General features: G+C 33.4%; 2 protein-coding genes across 2 annotated transcripts; both read right to left on the minus strand.

Annotated features, from left to right (window-relative positions):
• Positions 1 to 288: 288 nt before the first annotated feature.
• LOC106129695 (alpha-tocopherol transfer protein-like) lies at positions 289 to 10,687 on the minus strand. Its single transcript, XM_013328340.2, has 7 exons — positions 10,507 to 10,687; positions 10,042 to 10,126; positions 4,287 to 4,446; positions 3,008 to 3,260; positions 2,589 to 2,699; positions 2,022 to 2,155; positions 289 to 1,522 (listed from the first exon to the last, which is right to left on the minus strand). Exons 2-7 carry the CDS (start codon positions 10,124 to 10,126, stop codon positions 1,414 to 1,416), a joined length of 852 nt encoding a protein of 283 aa, XP_013183794.2. The 5' UTR covers positions 10,507 to 10,687; the 3' UTR covers positions 289 to 1,413.
• Positions 10,688 to 11,384: 697 nt separating this feature from the next.
• LOC106129692 (uncharacterized) lies at positions 11,385 to 14,030 on the minus strand. Its single transcript, XM_013328336.2, has one exon. It carries the CDS (start codon positions 13,664 to 13,666, stop codon positions 11,702 to 11,704), a length of 1,965 nt encoding a protein of 654 aa, XP_013183790.2. The 5' UTR covers positions 13,667 to 14,030; the 3' UTR covers positions 11,385 to 11,701.
• Positions 14,031 to 14,099: the final 69 nt, after the last annotated feature.

A 14,099-nucleotide genomic window follows, 5' to 3' on the forward strand; every position in this document is an offset into this window, starting at 1 on the left:
ATCTGGAATATTGTTTTATTCCTTAAAATATAGATTTTTGTAATAAATTATTCTAATAAGAAAACTTGTTAAAACTGTTTTCACGTCTTTTACCGCTATGGGCCACTTAGAACTTAAATCGTAATATTTTCAAACAATCGTGACTTGTACATATATATATAAATAGATTCCCGCAGCGTTCAAAGATCTTTCTTTTTTCTACGTATCTTTCTTAGTACGTATTAGTTAATTGAATCAATGATTTTTAAAATAACTTTGATAGGCAATACATGTTTTTACATAAAATAATAATTAAAGGCTTTTATACTGCACTGCTAGTTACACAGCTTGGATCCACAGACTGGAATGGGCCGGAGGAAATTAGAACACATAACTTTGAAAGGAGGAAATGCTGACTTGCCAGATATCGGATTACAGACACAAATTGAACAATGGTCTATGGACATGGCTACAAAATAACCCGACGTAATTCAGAATACCGATCAAGTTCTTTTCCTCTCTTCAATATTCGGCATATATAAGCCGCAAGTCGAGGAGTCGTAAATAATAAAAAAAATGTATATGTATATGTAATATACCAACAGAATGGATCAATACATAGTGGAAATAGCTAAAGTGCACATAGACACGATAAAGTCTCTTGTGAAGAAAAACTAAATCAAGAACTAAGATGCGGATTATCGATCATCAGATTCTGTTTCGTATAGTTTCGCCATTGTTCCTGTAATGAACTTTCCATCCTAGCCACAAGATTATGACCGATGCCAAATGCTTTTACAGTCGCCTTTTAAGTTCTTCGGAGTAATCAATATGAACATCGCTGGAATGTTTCACATTATAAAGTAAAAATCTCACTGCAAGTTCAAAGCCGTCAGTCAGTATACAAGTTATTTGGGATGACCACTCGTCACATGTCATTTTCTAAATCAATGATTCAATAACTCTAGAAAGTAACCTGTGGAGTATGTTGAAATAAATCTCGGTTAAGTACCCGTCGCTTGACCCGTGAATTGTCTACCTGACAGATTTATAATTTTAAAATAAAGTACTTTATAACAATTTTTATTCATTTTCTTATCCTGCAAAACATCTTTTAACATTCAACAGATAAGGATTTCCTGTATCTTCATCACTACAGAGTGACAAAATAAAAGAACCGTTAAAAGAAAAGTTTAAATAAGCCTTGCTTATCTTATCACAATATACCTATTCGACTTAATCACAATATAAAACATACTATACAATTTTTTTTTCTACAAATATTACCCAATTCTTATACGCATCCTTTTTTTACAAGAAATATTTTTCCCATTTACAATTAAACGAACACAAGATAACTCTATCGTATTCTATTATTACATTTAAGTACACACCGATATATAAATATGCAATATAATTATTTATCTAACCTAATCAATCGATAGCAAGGGTTCTGAAAGATCCATTCATAGTCTGGTCGGCGTTGCTCTTTGGTTTTTTCTTACTGTCCGCTGTCCACAAGCTGTCGTTTAAGAACATAGATCTGAAATTGATAAACGAAAATATCTTAACAATTTTTATTTTCTCATCTGAGCATGTTGAGGTTCTGTTTTCAGCAGTGGTGTCTCAAAGCTATTTTTGTAATTTTAAAGATAAAGCCGTATTTAATTAGTCTATCTATAAGCAGTCCCTGCCTAAATTTTATAATGATAGACTAATATATAACTAATTACAGTTCATAAGTTCTGATGCGAGTGAAAAATGCGTGGGGTAAGTAGAATACAACCTAAGACTTTTGACACGTTTGCGAGAATCTGATCGGAATATTTTAAAATGGCTTCTACTGCAAGTTTAAGAATAGTAGATTCTTTATTGGGAACCACGCATGGCGTAGAGAAATACTTACTGTAATTTCGGAATATAAATTTCAAACATGTCGCCTCTTTTCCGAGATGATACCATAAAAATTAATCACAAAAAGTGGACCTGACTAATTTAACACTGGGCTGTGTAATAATAATTTGAGGATCATAGGATCATACCTTTTCTCGTTAATAGCATCCACCCAAACCTTTTGTTCGTCCTTCAGGCATGATGCCTCTCCACCGTAGTCCTTAGGTAAATACTTTTTGTCCACGTATTTGCTGATGCCTTCAGAGTCACCGTGAAACTTAATCTGGAAATGAATTTTATTATTATTTAAAAAAAATTCTCAACATACCTCAACAGAATCACAGAATATACAAGAGCACAAGGTATAGTGTCACAAAAGCTATAGGTACTATGAAGTAATTTAGAAAAACATGTCATGTCCTTAATGACAGCAAAAAAGTTGTATATTTTTTTGTCTTTCACTATATTCTAATAATCCCTGCTGCCCAGATCTAAAATATTTGAGAACGGTTGAGTTTCTTTCGATGTCGGCTTGTATCTAGTGCACGTATTCTGTTTTTCTGCAAACCCATATCAGCTATGTATGTATTAGTTAATGAAATCCCTTTATTTTTCTTGATCATTGTACACGCAACAAACACTCAAATTAGGAACACTCGCTGTTGCACCCACTGCCATTACATTTCTTATTCCAAAAATATACGATATGTACTCACAATATCATTTATTTCCGCAGGTAGGATGGGTTTGACTAGTGCGTACAGTTTCTCGTAGTACGACGGACAATTGACCACATGCACTTCCTTCACTCGCACTGGCATACTTTCCTGAAATTTATAAACATTTTTTTTATTTATTCTACAAATTGTAATAGGACTTTAGAGAACACTCAATAACCCACTTTTTAAGTTACGGTTAAATATGAATGACACTATCGTAAATCACGATAATACTACATTGTAAACCACAGTAAGTATGCGAAAGTCAAATATAGTAGCTGAATGGCTCATAGCTACAGTAGTGTGTTATTTTCCAGCCACTCAACATTGCTTCTTTCTGTAAATTCTAAAAACGAAATACGTTGCGGATTCGTCTGTATAATAATAGGTATGTCACAATCAACTCATTAACTTACAAGTAAGAATAACAGGAAATCTCTGAAGTACATGATGTTGACTTTGGTAATGATTTTCAGATGATAGTCCTTGATATCAAGCACGATGATATGGCCCTCAGGGAACTCTTTGTACTGGTGGTTCCTCAACCAGTAGTCGGCCTGGATGGTGAATGACTTCAATAAATCGTAGAATGAAAATTTCTCAAGAGCAGGGTCGTCCAATTGATGAATCAACATCTCGAATTTGCCAGCTTCGTATGTGGCTACTGATCTGAAAAAATTATATAAATTCTTTTTAGCTACGATTGCAAGCTCGTTGTAGATTTAAAACTACGTCTTTACTTAATTATTTTTTTTGGTAACTTTAGTGAGGTTTGACATTCAAGTTTCAATTTTGTTTAAATCCATCTGTAACTAAAAAAGGATATTTTGTAGATATATTGAAAGAGCTTTAGTTGTGTGGATTTCGGTAGGCAAGGTAAATAAAATCATAATAAGTTACTCTATTGATGTGGTCAAAAGAAATATTTTTCTGTGGACTTCTTAGGACTTAATTTGACAAACTAGTTCATTTCTCAATGCAAGTTTTTGTCAGGTATGCAACCAACCGTATACCCTTTGTGACTTTGTGAAATCTTGTACAATATTGCAGCATTACTTTGCCAGCTAAGAAGCATGTTAGGAAATCTCCATGTTTGTAGCTGGCAGCTGACAATGACGACAACGAGATAGAAATATTATTAATTTTCCCTTGTCAAAGAAAAAATCAATATTTATATTGATTGTATTGTGAATTGTATTCAAAGCCACGGAAAAGAGGTTGTACCTACTTAAGTTGATTATAATCAGGAAGGTTTTATTATATTCCGTAAACTTGTTCCTACAAGACAAGGAAGCCTTGAAGGTAAAAATATTCTTTAAAAAATTTTGGTTTTCGGGTACCGGAATCAGGAAATTGATATTTTAAGTACATTCGAAGTTATTTTCATACAGATCTAAAAATAGGATGAATGACGCATAATTGTAATTGTTAATGAATTAATTCCTGAAATTGTTATTTTAAATTCCTAAATTATTGGTCGGTTTTGAGAGGTTTTGAGTGGAATGATAATTTCAACGTGAATTATCCCATATTAAAGAAGTTGTTGTATAAATCCTTTTTTTATGACTGCGACTGTACATATGTGTATGAAGTTTAACTGTACCGAAAGTACCAAGATGTAAACTTTCTTTCATAAAGATTTTCTTCAATTAATACAAATGCTATTAATTTTGGAAGTATTCGAAATGTACTTACGTAATTGAAAATGCTGTTTTTACTTGCTCGGAAAATGGATCCCTGCTCGTGTAGATTTCCTTCATCGAAGCGCGGCCCGTGGCGAATCTTTCAATGCACTTTTTGGTTGCTTCCAGACTACCATAGCAGCTGTTAAGGAATTTCCATAGCATAAAGTCATCTGAAATCAAAATAAATTACATGACTTCAAAAATTGTGAACCGTTTTTTTCACAGAGAAGATTTAATAATTATGTGAATACATTTACATATATATCTACTTATTATCACGTCTCCATCCCTTAAGGGGTAGACAGAACCAACAGTCTCACCGAGACTGAAAGGCAACGTGCAGCTAGTAGATATGGATTATTGATGGAATTGAAATTCAAATAGTAACAGAATCCCAAGTTTATTAGCTTTTCCTTTAGTCGCCTTTTACGACGTCCATGGGAAATAGAGGGAGTGGTCTTATTCTTAAGTGCCGAGAATCACAAGACACATATCAATTTTTTATTTTTAACGTTGATTAGATTCATGTACATTCTGCATGACCTTAGACTTTAAACTAGTAACTAATTTATTACTTTAGGGCCCTTTGATGTCTTTACCGCAAAGTATATTTGTAAATACATATTTGTGAATCACTACATAGTATAAAACAAAGTCGCTATTTTAGTCTGTTTGTCTGTATGCTTAAATCTTTAAAATTACGCAACGGATTTTGATGCGGTTTTTTGTAACAGGTAGAGTGTTTCAAGAGGAAGGTTTTTATGTATAATTTTTTCCGAATTTTGCACCCGTGCGAAGCCGGAGCGGGTCGTTAGTTTTATATTAAAATTTCACGGTCGATGCGACAGGCGTTGTTCACACTGACCATTCAGAGAAACCAGTTCCCGAGGCCGACCTTCGCGGCTGCATGGCGTTTGTTGCTTACGTAAGTATCCAAGTACATTGACCACTGATATCCATAATTTTGGGCTCAATATATTTATGGTTAAGTTCGCGACGGCCACAGAACTAGATAGGCACATTTATTTATTTATTTATCTTTATTAGGGAAACAAACAGTTACATGGTTGCCTATTCATATTATCTTAAACTATGATGCATAAACCAATAAAGTTTCCTCTCTTTACTAATACATAGTATCGAAAAGACAAGGAAATTATTATATTAATGTGTGTTACATATAAACATATTTATTATTAATTCTAAATTGTATCCATTTCATATGACGGCCTCTGTGGCGCAGCGGTAGAACGCATGTCTGTGACACTGGAGGTCCCGGGTTCGAATCCGGGCCAGAGCATGATGAGAAAAGAACTTTTTCTGATTGGATCCATATAAGTATTTATTTTAAAAAATAGTACCTCGTAACACAAGTCTCGAACTTACTTCGAGGCTAACTCAATATGTCTATTTTAGTAATCAAAGACTTTGATAAGTAAGTATGTAAATGTTTTAATTTTATCCATTGCAATTCTATTTTTAGGAGGCTGATATCGCAATTAGCAATTGTGAAGTATTGTCTTTACCAGACTTAACATAAGCGACAAAAAACATTCAAACACAAAGCTTTAAAATTTGTATACCATGTTATAAGTAATAATTGATCGTATATTTTTCGGATTTATATAGTGTTTACAATTTTGTACACACACCTCAGTATAAGAGTCCAACTAGCCCAAGCTTTAATTTTTGCCAGGCACATAAAAGCAACCAGCGAAACGATAAATGTTATAACGGAATAAGTTGGCGAAATATACTCTCCATATTAACGGTTCCTCATTCTACAAATCCCAACAACTGACTGGCAACCTGTCACTATTTGAATTTCAATTCTATCATCAAGACAAAAAGCTGAACGTGGCCTATCAGTCTTTTCAAGACTATTGGCTCTGTCTACCCCGCAAGGGATATTGACGTGATTATATGTATGTATGCAGTAAAAAGTAGTACTTTTCTTCTCATAACTTTATGTCAATCTGCAGTTTACTATGGAACTATTTGTATTAAGTAATAAATAGACAAACGACAAATTTTGCAGAAACGCCTGACAATTCGTGAACTGACATGGCAAAGCGTGGCCGTGTGAATTTTCGATGCACTATAGTTTTAAGGTTAAACACTACTGGTCTTCAAAATCAGATTATATCAAATTCATCTATAACAATAATATCTTAATAAAAAAATTTAAATCTTCATAAAAAACCATCAAAACTCTTTTCTAACATTACTAATGATAAGTAGTTACACAATGTCAAAAACGTTTGCAGAGGTAATTTGACTTACGGAAGGTCAGGTTTAAAACTGGGCGCTAGTGGCACATTTGGTAGGACGACGGATACAATAACGGCACTTATGAAAATTATAATCTAGACGTGGGAAGAAATAGTAGCGTTTATCTTATTTTAGAAAAATGGCCTTCCCATTACACATCAAAACTTAGTGTGTATTAGACCGGTGGTGTAGATATTTTTTGTGGACTAAGGAAGATAATGATGTCTTAAATTATGAAGTAAATCCAGCTTCAAAAGTTTTCATATTCAAAATTCAAATTCAAAATTTTTATTAATTACTATAGGATACTATATATCGCTTATTAATTGTCAAAACGTATGGTTTAACAACATTGGTTGACGTCAAATAAATTACTTAAAAACTAAGTTTACTGCCGCTTCCAAGGCGTCAGTGCAGAAAAAGCGGTAACAAACTGCACTGCAGCATTTTCTTCATCTTCTTCATACATACATATACAACCATACATACATATAGTCACGTCTATAAGATGCGGGGTAGGCAGATATAGAATAAGATTCAGATAGTCACTTTGCTAGCTAGCCCATCGCCTAAAAGAAGAATCCCAAGTTCCCCGTAGTCACCTTTTACGATATCCATGAGAAAGAGATGGAGTGGTTCTATTATAAAGTGTCGGGAACACGAAAGTGTCGATACACTTATTATATTATTTTTGTCCTACAACGAATGAACGTGCATATTTTATCACATTCTTTCAATATCTTCGTTAAGGCTGTGACCACGAGAAGTGAGCGGTGGGTGTTGCACCTTTTTTGGTATGTTTACTTTGCTCGAATTGTAGATTTAATATATCCGCCTGTTTTTTGTTCTCCTAGACTTTTGTCATAATATTTGTGGACTATGTAATCATTGTTCAACCACTTCACTTATGATGTTAGTAAATGTAAATTAAGTTAATTTTTTGTTCAATATTTTCTACGAACACAACTACTTTTGTAGGCACCTTCAAATAGTTTACAAGTGCAATAAACGTTGTCAAATTTATCAATTAATGCTTATAAAGTCGTCAGAAATGTATTTACATTACAAACACCAAAATTAACACTCAATAATTCTCAGTACCAAAGACATCAACGAAGTACGAATGTCAAAATATAATTTTCAGTGATCGTAAATAGATTTGATATTCGTCGAGTATATCCTATAAGAATGGTTCGAGAATTGAACTCTTGTTTAGTCACCCTGACTTGCCTTGAAAATTAATCTTGAAAATCTTCTTTTCCTAGTGTCCTTTGTTAGCATTATCATCAATTCTCTTAAGATTCATCAGTTAAGGTTAAAAGCATTGAAATTCTAGTATGTATATGAATTGCTACACTTTTAATAGTCACTCATGTTCCTGTTCTGTAATTCTTGATGCTTTCCTTAAATCGCCTTTTAAGTTTCCTCGTATACCATTCATACGAATAATTGGAATGGTCTTGTCCTAACAGGATTTAAGCAAGTGATACATAAGTTGTATATTTACGTTTATTTTTTATTTTACTAAGTACGAATCATTTAAAGTCACCCGATAACAGCTCTCTACAATGTTCGTTGTTATTGCCAGGTATTATTGGGTCCAAAGTGCCATCATTACGTACTTATATTTTAATTGTGATTCAGAATCCAGTAAATATAGGCCTTGACAGTTAATTACTCGTCTATGTATAAGACTATGGCAAAATATGTATATGTAGTTCGTCTCCTATATGTCATGCTAATTAGATTTGTATGCTTACAGCAAACCTTAATTTGCACATCACCTATGGATAAATAATGCACATAGTTACATTGCTAGCTTGTTTATATTACTAACTAAACGTTGGATTTCCTGTATATAATTGCAGTAAGTTTAAACCTAACTGGTTTAAACTGAAACACTTTACAGTGTTATCTTTACGAAGTATGTATTCTCAATATCAAAAGTTGTAAATATGCATTTATAATATTTTTGTAGTAACTTTTTTTATTAGGAGCTAGCTTGAGTCAGTACTAACACTTGTGCCACTTGGATAAAAAGTATATCATATTGTGGCTATGAATACTCAAGGCTTATTCTGTGCCTCGTTCGTATGTTCGTCATCAAAATCGGCTCAGTAGTTTTTGAATTACAAATCAAAATACAAATATTTTATCTTTGTTATATTAGTGTGGATGGAAGTAAAGACCAGTCGCGTAATTTTTTGTTTTTTTTTAGAATGAAATGTTCCCTATGACTTTCTTGCCAAATCTTTCCAAAGTAAGCAACAGTGCCCTAATTGTTTTGAAACTTACCCTAAAAGGCAATTGAAAATAATGAGAGAGGCAGAGAACACTGTGGTTTACATCTCTACTTTACGTAGAGATATTTGAACCATCTAAATCAAAACATTCGTAATTGACAATTTGTACAAAAATCTAACACAATACATACATATCCGTACGTCATGTATACATTCACTGCGGGGCAGACACAGCCATCAGTCTTGAAAAGACCACAAGACCACGTTCAACTATATGTTAAATAACAGGTTGCTAGCCTATCGCGTACAAGAAGAATCCCAAGTTAATTAGTTTTTCCCTTAGTGACCTTTTATGACATCCATGGGAAAGATATGGATGTGGTCCTATTCTAATGCGCCGGGAACCACACAGCATACGCAATCGCAGTATGATTGTGTATTTTTTATATACAAAACACAGCGTTTTCTTCAAAACAATAGTTACTCAATTTGCAGAATAATGTATTGTTCCGTGGTATGGTTCAAATAACGTTGAGTCAAATGTAATACTCAGAAATTAGGCTATTTACGTCACGATTGTATGGTTCTAAGTTATATGCACACCTACACATATGTACATCCATTATACTTGCACTTAAGGGATACAGGGTAGACGGAGTCAATAGTCACAAGACTCGCGAACGTTGGAACTGAGATCCACTGCCATGTGGTTCCCGGCACTATAGAAAAGAAACTCCGCAATTTTTCCGTCGATATCGTAAAAAGACGACTAAGGGAAAGCCAACTAAACTTGGGGTTCTTCTTAAAGGGGCTGGGCTAGCAACCTGACATTATTTGAATCTCAATTCCATCATAAAGCTAACCTTTTAGTCTTTGAAAGACTATTGGTTCTGTCTACCCCACAATGGGTATAGTACGTCATTATATATATGTTTGAATGTGAGAAAATCAGGTAATTAATATTAGTGTGTATTGGTTAAAATATAAAAGAGTGTTAAAATTTTTTGTGAGTTTGACAATTTATTTGTTATCTCTTTACGTATACGAGTATAAAATTCGATTTTTTTTTGTGTAAATTTCCCACGCACTTAGCAAAAGAATACAGAGTACAATATACAAAGTACCTAAGTAAGTATTTAAAAGGTACTTTCATCCCGGAAAAAGTACTGGTTCCGTTGCTCTGTTAACTAATTTATGCAAACGATTATAAATTAGAAACAAAAACTACTATGAAATAAATATTTTACATACCAATGTCCTGTGGTAAGTAAGACTCTTTGGAGATCCATTCTTTGATCATTGCCACATCTTGTTTGGTAATTGTTGAATTCTCCATCTGTAGATTTCAAATACATATTTTTTTGGCTAACATATACTTAAAAAATTTACTTCAATTTCAGTCTTCACAGAATTGACCGTAAACAATGAATATGACTATGGAGATGGATTTTTTTTAATATCATTTGTCAAAATTAATTAGGAAGTTAAAATTTTTAACATTCGATAATTCCTCTTTGCTCAGTAGATATGAACTTATAAGTAAACAATGACTGTAGTACGTAGAGAAAAAAATCTGTAGGAAATTAGCCGGCTATGGAATAAAATTCATAACTTAGAAAAAAAGTGATTAAGTTATATTTACCAAAATTATGAACTTTTAGGCGTTTTAAGTTAATATCTTAATTTTGCAGTTTTCAAATTTAATAAATTCCTTACCTTGTGTCCAGGAAAGATTTACAAATATTAAACAATAACTCGTTACACTTTCTGATAGACTTCTGCGTAACAATCACAAATAATACAAGTTATAAAGCCAAGTTTACACCGGAACACAAAGACTGCGTTACGTCCGCATTTGTTGACGCCTGTTGGCATTATAAACTTAAACTAGTCTTTCTCTTTAGCAACCTGACATTGACCGATCACAGATAGTGCGTGCCTGGCCTTATAACTAAGTATACGCATTTGTTCTTTTCGAACGATTGTCTCACTCCCATCTCATATGGCATTTTCAATGTTATTTATATCAAATTTATTATAATTTCGATTACCCTTTACTTTGTTGTCATGATTAAGTATTTAGCTCTACGACCATTGATCTAAGGTTTTTATAGATGTTCCATTGTTATTGCTGATTACACTGCGCTCACGAGGAAAGCGGGAAATATTTTTTTTGCTCTTATGAATTACTAACATTGTAAATAATAGCATAAAACTTAAGTTCATCTCTCGACTGATAGTGAGTACTCCCTTAAGAATGTAAGATTGACTCCGAAAAATTACATCAATACGCTATAAAATGTTTTAGATGTATAAATTGCCCGAAAATCTCTTTTGAATGAAAAGTTTGGAAGACATATTTAGTTTCATCAGCAGTTTATTATTGTACTTTGACCATTTACCGAGGTAATGGAGGCGATTATTCAGGCTCGACCAACACCAAAGGGCAGATCATCCGCCAGGTCAGCTGTTATCTTCTGAACAGTATGAGTAGGTACTTTTGTAATAAGTAATATTGAAATATAAAGAAATAAATGGTTGTTTATAGATTTTCTTAGTCTAAGCGATAAAATAAAAATTCAAAAGGAGGATGTTAGTTTATTTGATGTTCATTAACATAAATAATAATACATGTTTGCAATTAAACTAATGAAGCAGGAACTGAATGCGAGACTTAATGAGGCGTGAGACATAAAATATGTTTAGATCAAATATTAAGTACTAAAGTCTACGTTTCAGCTACATTGTATACTAACAATTCATCTACTTAATTGAGATGATCACACTCAAGTATCTATAATTATGTTATATAGCTGTACACCTCATGATTACCATATAAATGCCCATTGTGTAAAATACTTAAATAATTGAAGAAAAGATATTGTATAAAAAAACACAATTATACTATCTTTTAAATTTTGCTACGCCACTTTGTTATTAGATCATTTACAAATTTACTGCTAAAAATTATTTCCATAAATAAAATAAAGGTACCACTCACATATCCTAAAGCCAGTGCTAAAAATCCACCTTGCAAATGCTCAATGGATAGTGAATCAATACTTCTTTGACTCGATAAAGATCGCAACAATTTGGACCTCCTTCTCGCGTTAAAACATCTGAAAAATCGTCTCACTGCTGCGTTTATCCCACTTTGTCTTAATGCACTCAACCTTTCGGAAATAGATTTCATGAAAGGGAATCCTTTCAGAGCTATCATCTCCATCGGAACTGTAAACATAGTCTGATCAAACCTGTAATATCTGAATGTGCCAAAACTATCGCTTAGTTCTGGCATCATAGCTGACATATGAGTAAGCTCGAGCTGGCTACATAAAAGCGAAAAATTTCTATAAACAGTAACGTCTATTAAGGCTCCGGATATATCTTCTACATTAACCCACTGCTCACCAATCAAATTATCGAATGGATCACTAGAGTTAACAAATAAATCCCTCAAATCCTCAGTACCTCCGAAACTAAGACCACTAGAGACGAGTTCTTCTACTGTTTTGATCTGATATTCAAAAGTCGGATTTCTCAACACGTCAATCAATTTAGTTTGGTAAGCAGTCAAATTAAGTATACAATATAAATTGAAAAACACGTAAAAAATTCTCAAACTTTCCTTCTTTGGCCGAGCGTATGGACAAAATCCTAAAGTACAGGCCCAAGAATTAAGGAAACAATGGCCGATATATCTATTGTATGATGAATCGCGGCTCAAACAACCCAATACAATCCAGACAAAAACACACATAAAGAAAGTCATACAGACACAAAGCCAAACTAATTTCTTAAATATTATAAATAGAGCTACCCAGCGCGGTGACGCATACGCTCGTGGAACTACCCAAGTGTAAGAATCAGATAGATAAAAAGTGCTGGCTTCAAAATCTTCATGAACATCGAAATCCGGAAATATTCCACCTAATAAAAGGTGCCCCTTTTTAGCGGACAACAATTTTAAAGCACCGTCCCACTCTCCGCCATATCTCTCCCCTCTGAACGATCGTATGATTTGATATTCAGTTGTAAAATTAAATGTTTTAAATATCTCGTTCACCAAAAATACTTCCATACTGAATTCGTCCTTTTTGACGCTCACAAAAGGTTCTCGTTCAATAGCAATTATTTCAAGTGTACAGTCTTTCATATTTGCCGGTATTTGATTGGGAAAAAGACTTTTCTTATTTTTCAGCTGCCCTTTGTCACACGAGTTCATGAGAAATGATCTATTTTTGGCGGTCTCGTTGAAATATCCGCAGTATTTTGGAGGTTCATATGGTTGCCATCCATAGATCAATGCACTTCTAATGTTATTTTCATGGGGCACAATAACAACAATATCCAAGACATTGAAGTTATATAAACAGGTGAACATTCTTTCCACATAACTAATATTAGCTTGAGTATTTGCAAAATTTAAGAACAATATTAGGAATTTGGCCCGAGAGTTCCAGTTTCTCGAACGAATAATCTTGCTTGCTAAGCGAGTGAAATCTTTATAATCGTCAGTGATAATTATGAAGTAGTCTGCTTCAGGAATTGGTTCAAAGTGATCCCTATGCAGCACGCCAATTCCTTCGTTTTTATCACTGCCACATATTGCTTTTTCATCTTCAGGACTAGATATTTTTATAGAGTATTTTATATCCTTGTGAAGAAACGTCAGTAGCGGTGCTATGAGTTTTGAAATAATACTTCCGTCGTTTGTGTTTGCGACAATCAAAAGCCCTGGGTTCTTGAAATCAGCTTGCACGACATTGGTGACACAACTTGTGAGATCATTCACTACAGTTGGTCCGTGCGGATTTACTCTAGATTGACCCTCTTTTATTAATAAAAATATAAAAACGATTTCTGCACAAAACATTTTGAGTGACTGTCGCTTATGAAGTTGCAAAATTGAATGATTTTAGAACCAATAATGACCATGACCAATAATTGAATATGATTCATGCCATTTTTTTTATCTACGTGAATCTTCTTTTACCTTTTAATTGGTGCATTAGTGTGACATGTATCATTAAAAGCGTACATAACGTGTGAAGTTATAAAAGTAATAATGACCAGTAAAATTTCTATTGCAATTGCCCAGTCCGAGATTTATACACGAACACTGTCTCTATAAAAATATTACTTTTGTGTACAGACGAGCTAAAAGGTATTCAATTTTAACTTTCTTGCGTTTTCTCCTGTTTGTTATCAAAAGTGATGAACCATCGAACCATGATAAATATGACATACCTAAATATATCTTCTTGTACACCAAAAACTACTAAAAGTTGACAAATAATTTTGATGCT

The sequence above is a fragment of the Amyelois transitella genome, chromosome 16 (genome assembly GCF_032362555.1).
Source record: "Amyelois transitella isolate CPQ chromosome 16, ilAmyTran1.1, whole genome shotgun sequence".
NCBI lineage: Eukaryota > Metazoa > Arthropoda > Insecta > Lepidoptera > Pyralidae > Amyelois > Amyelois transitella.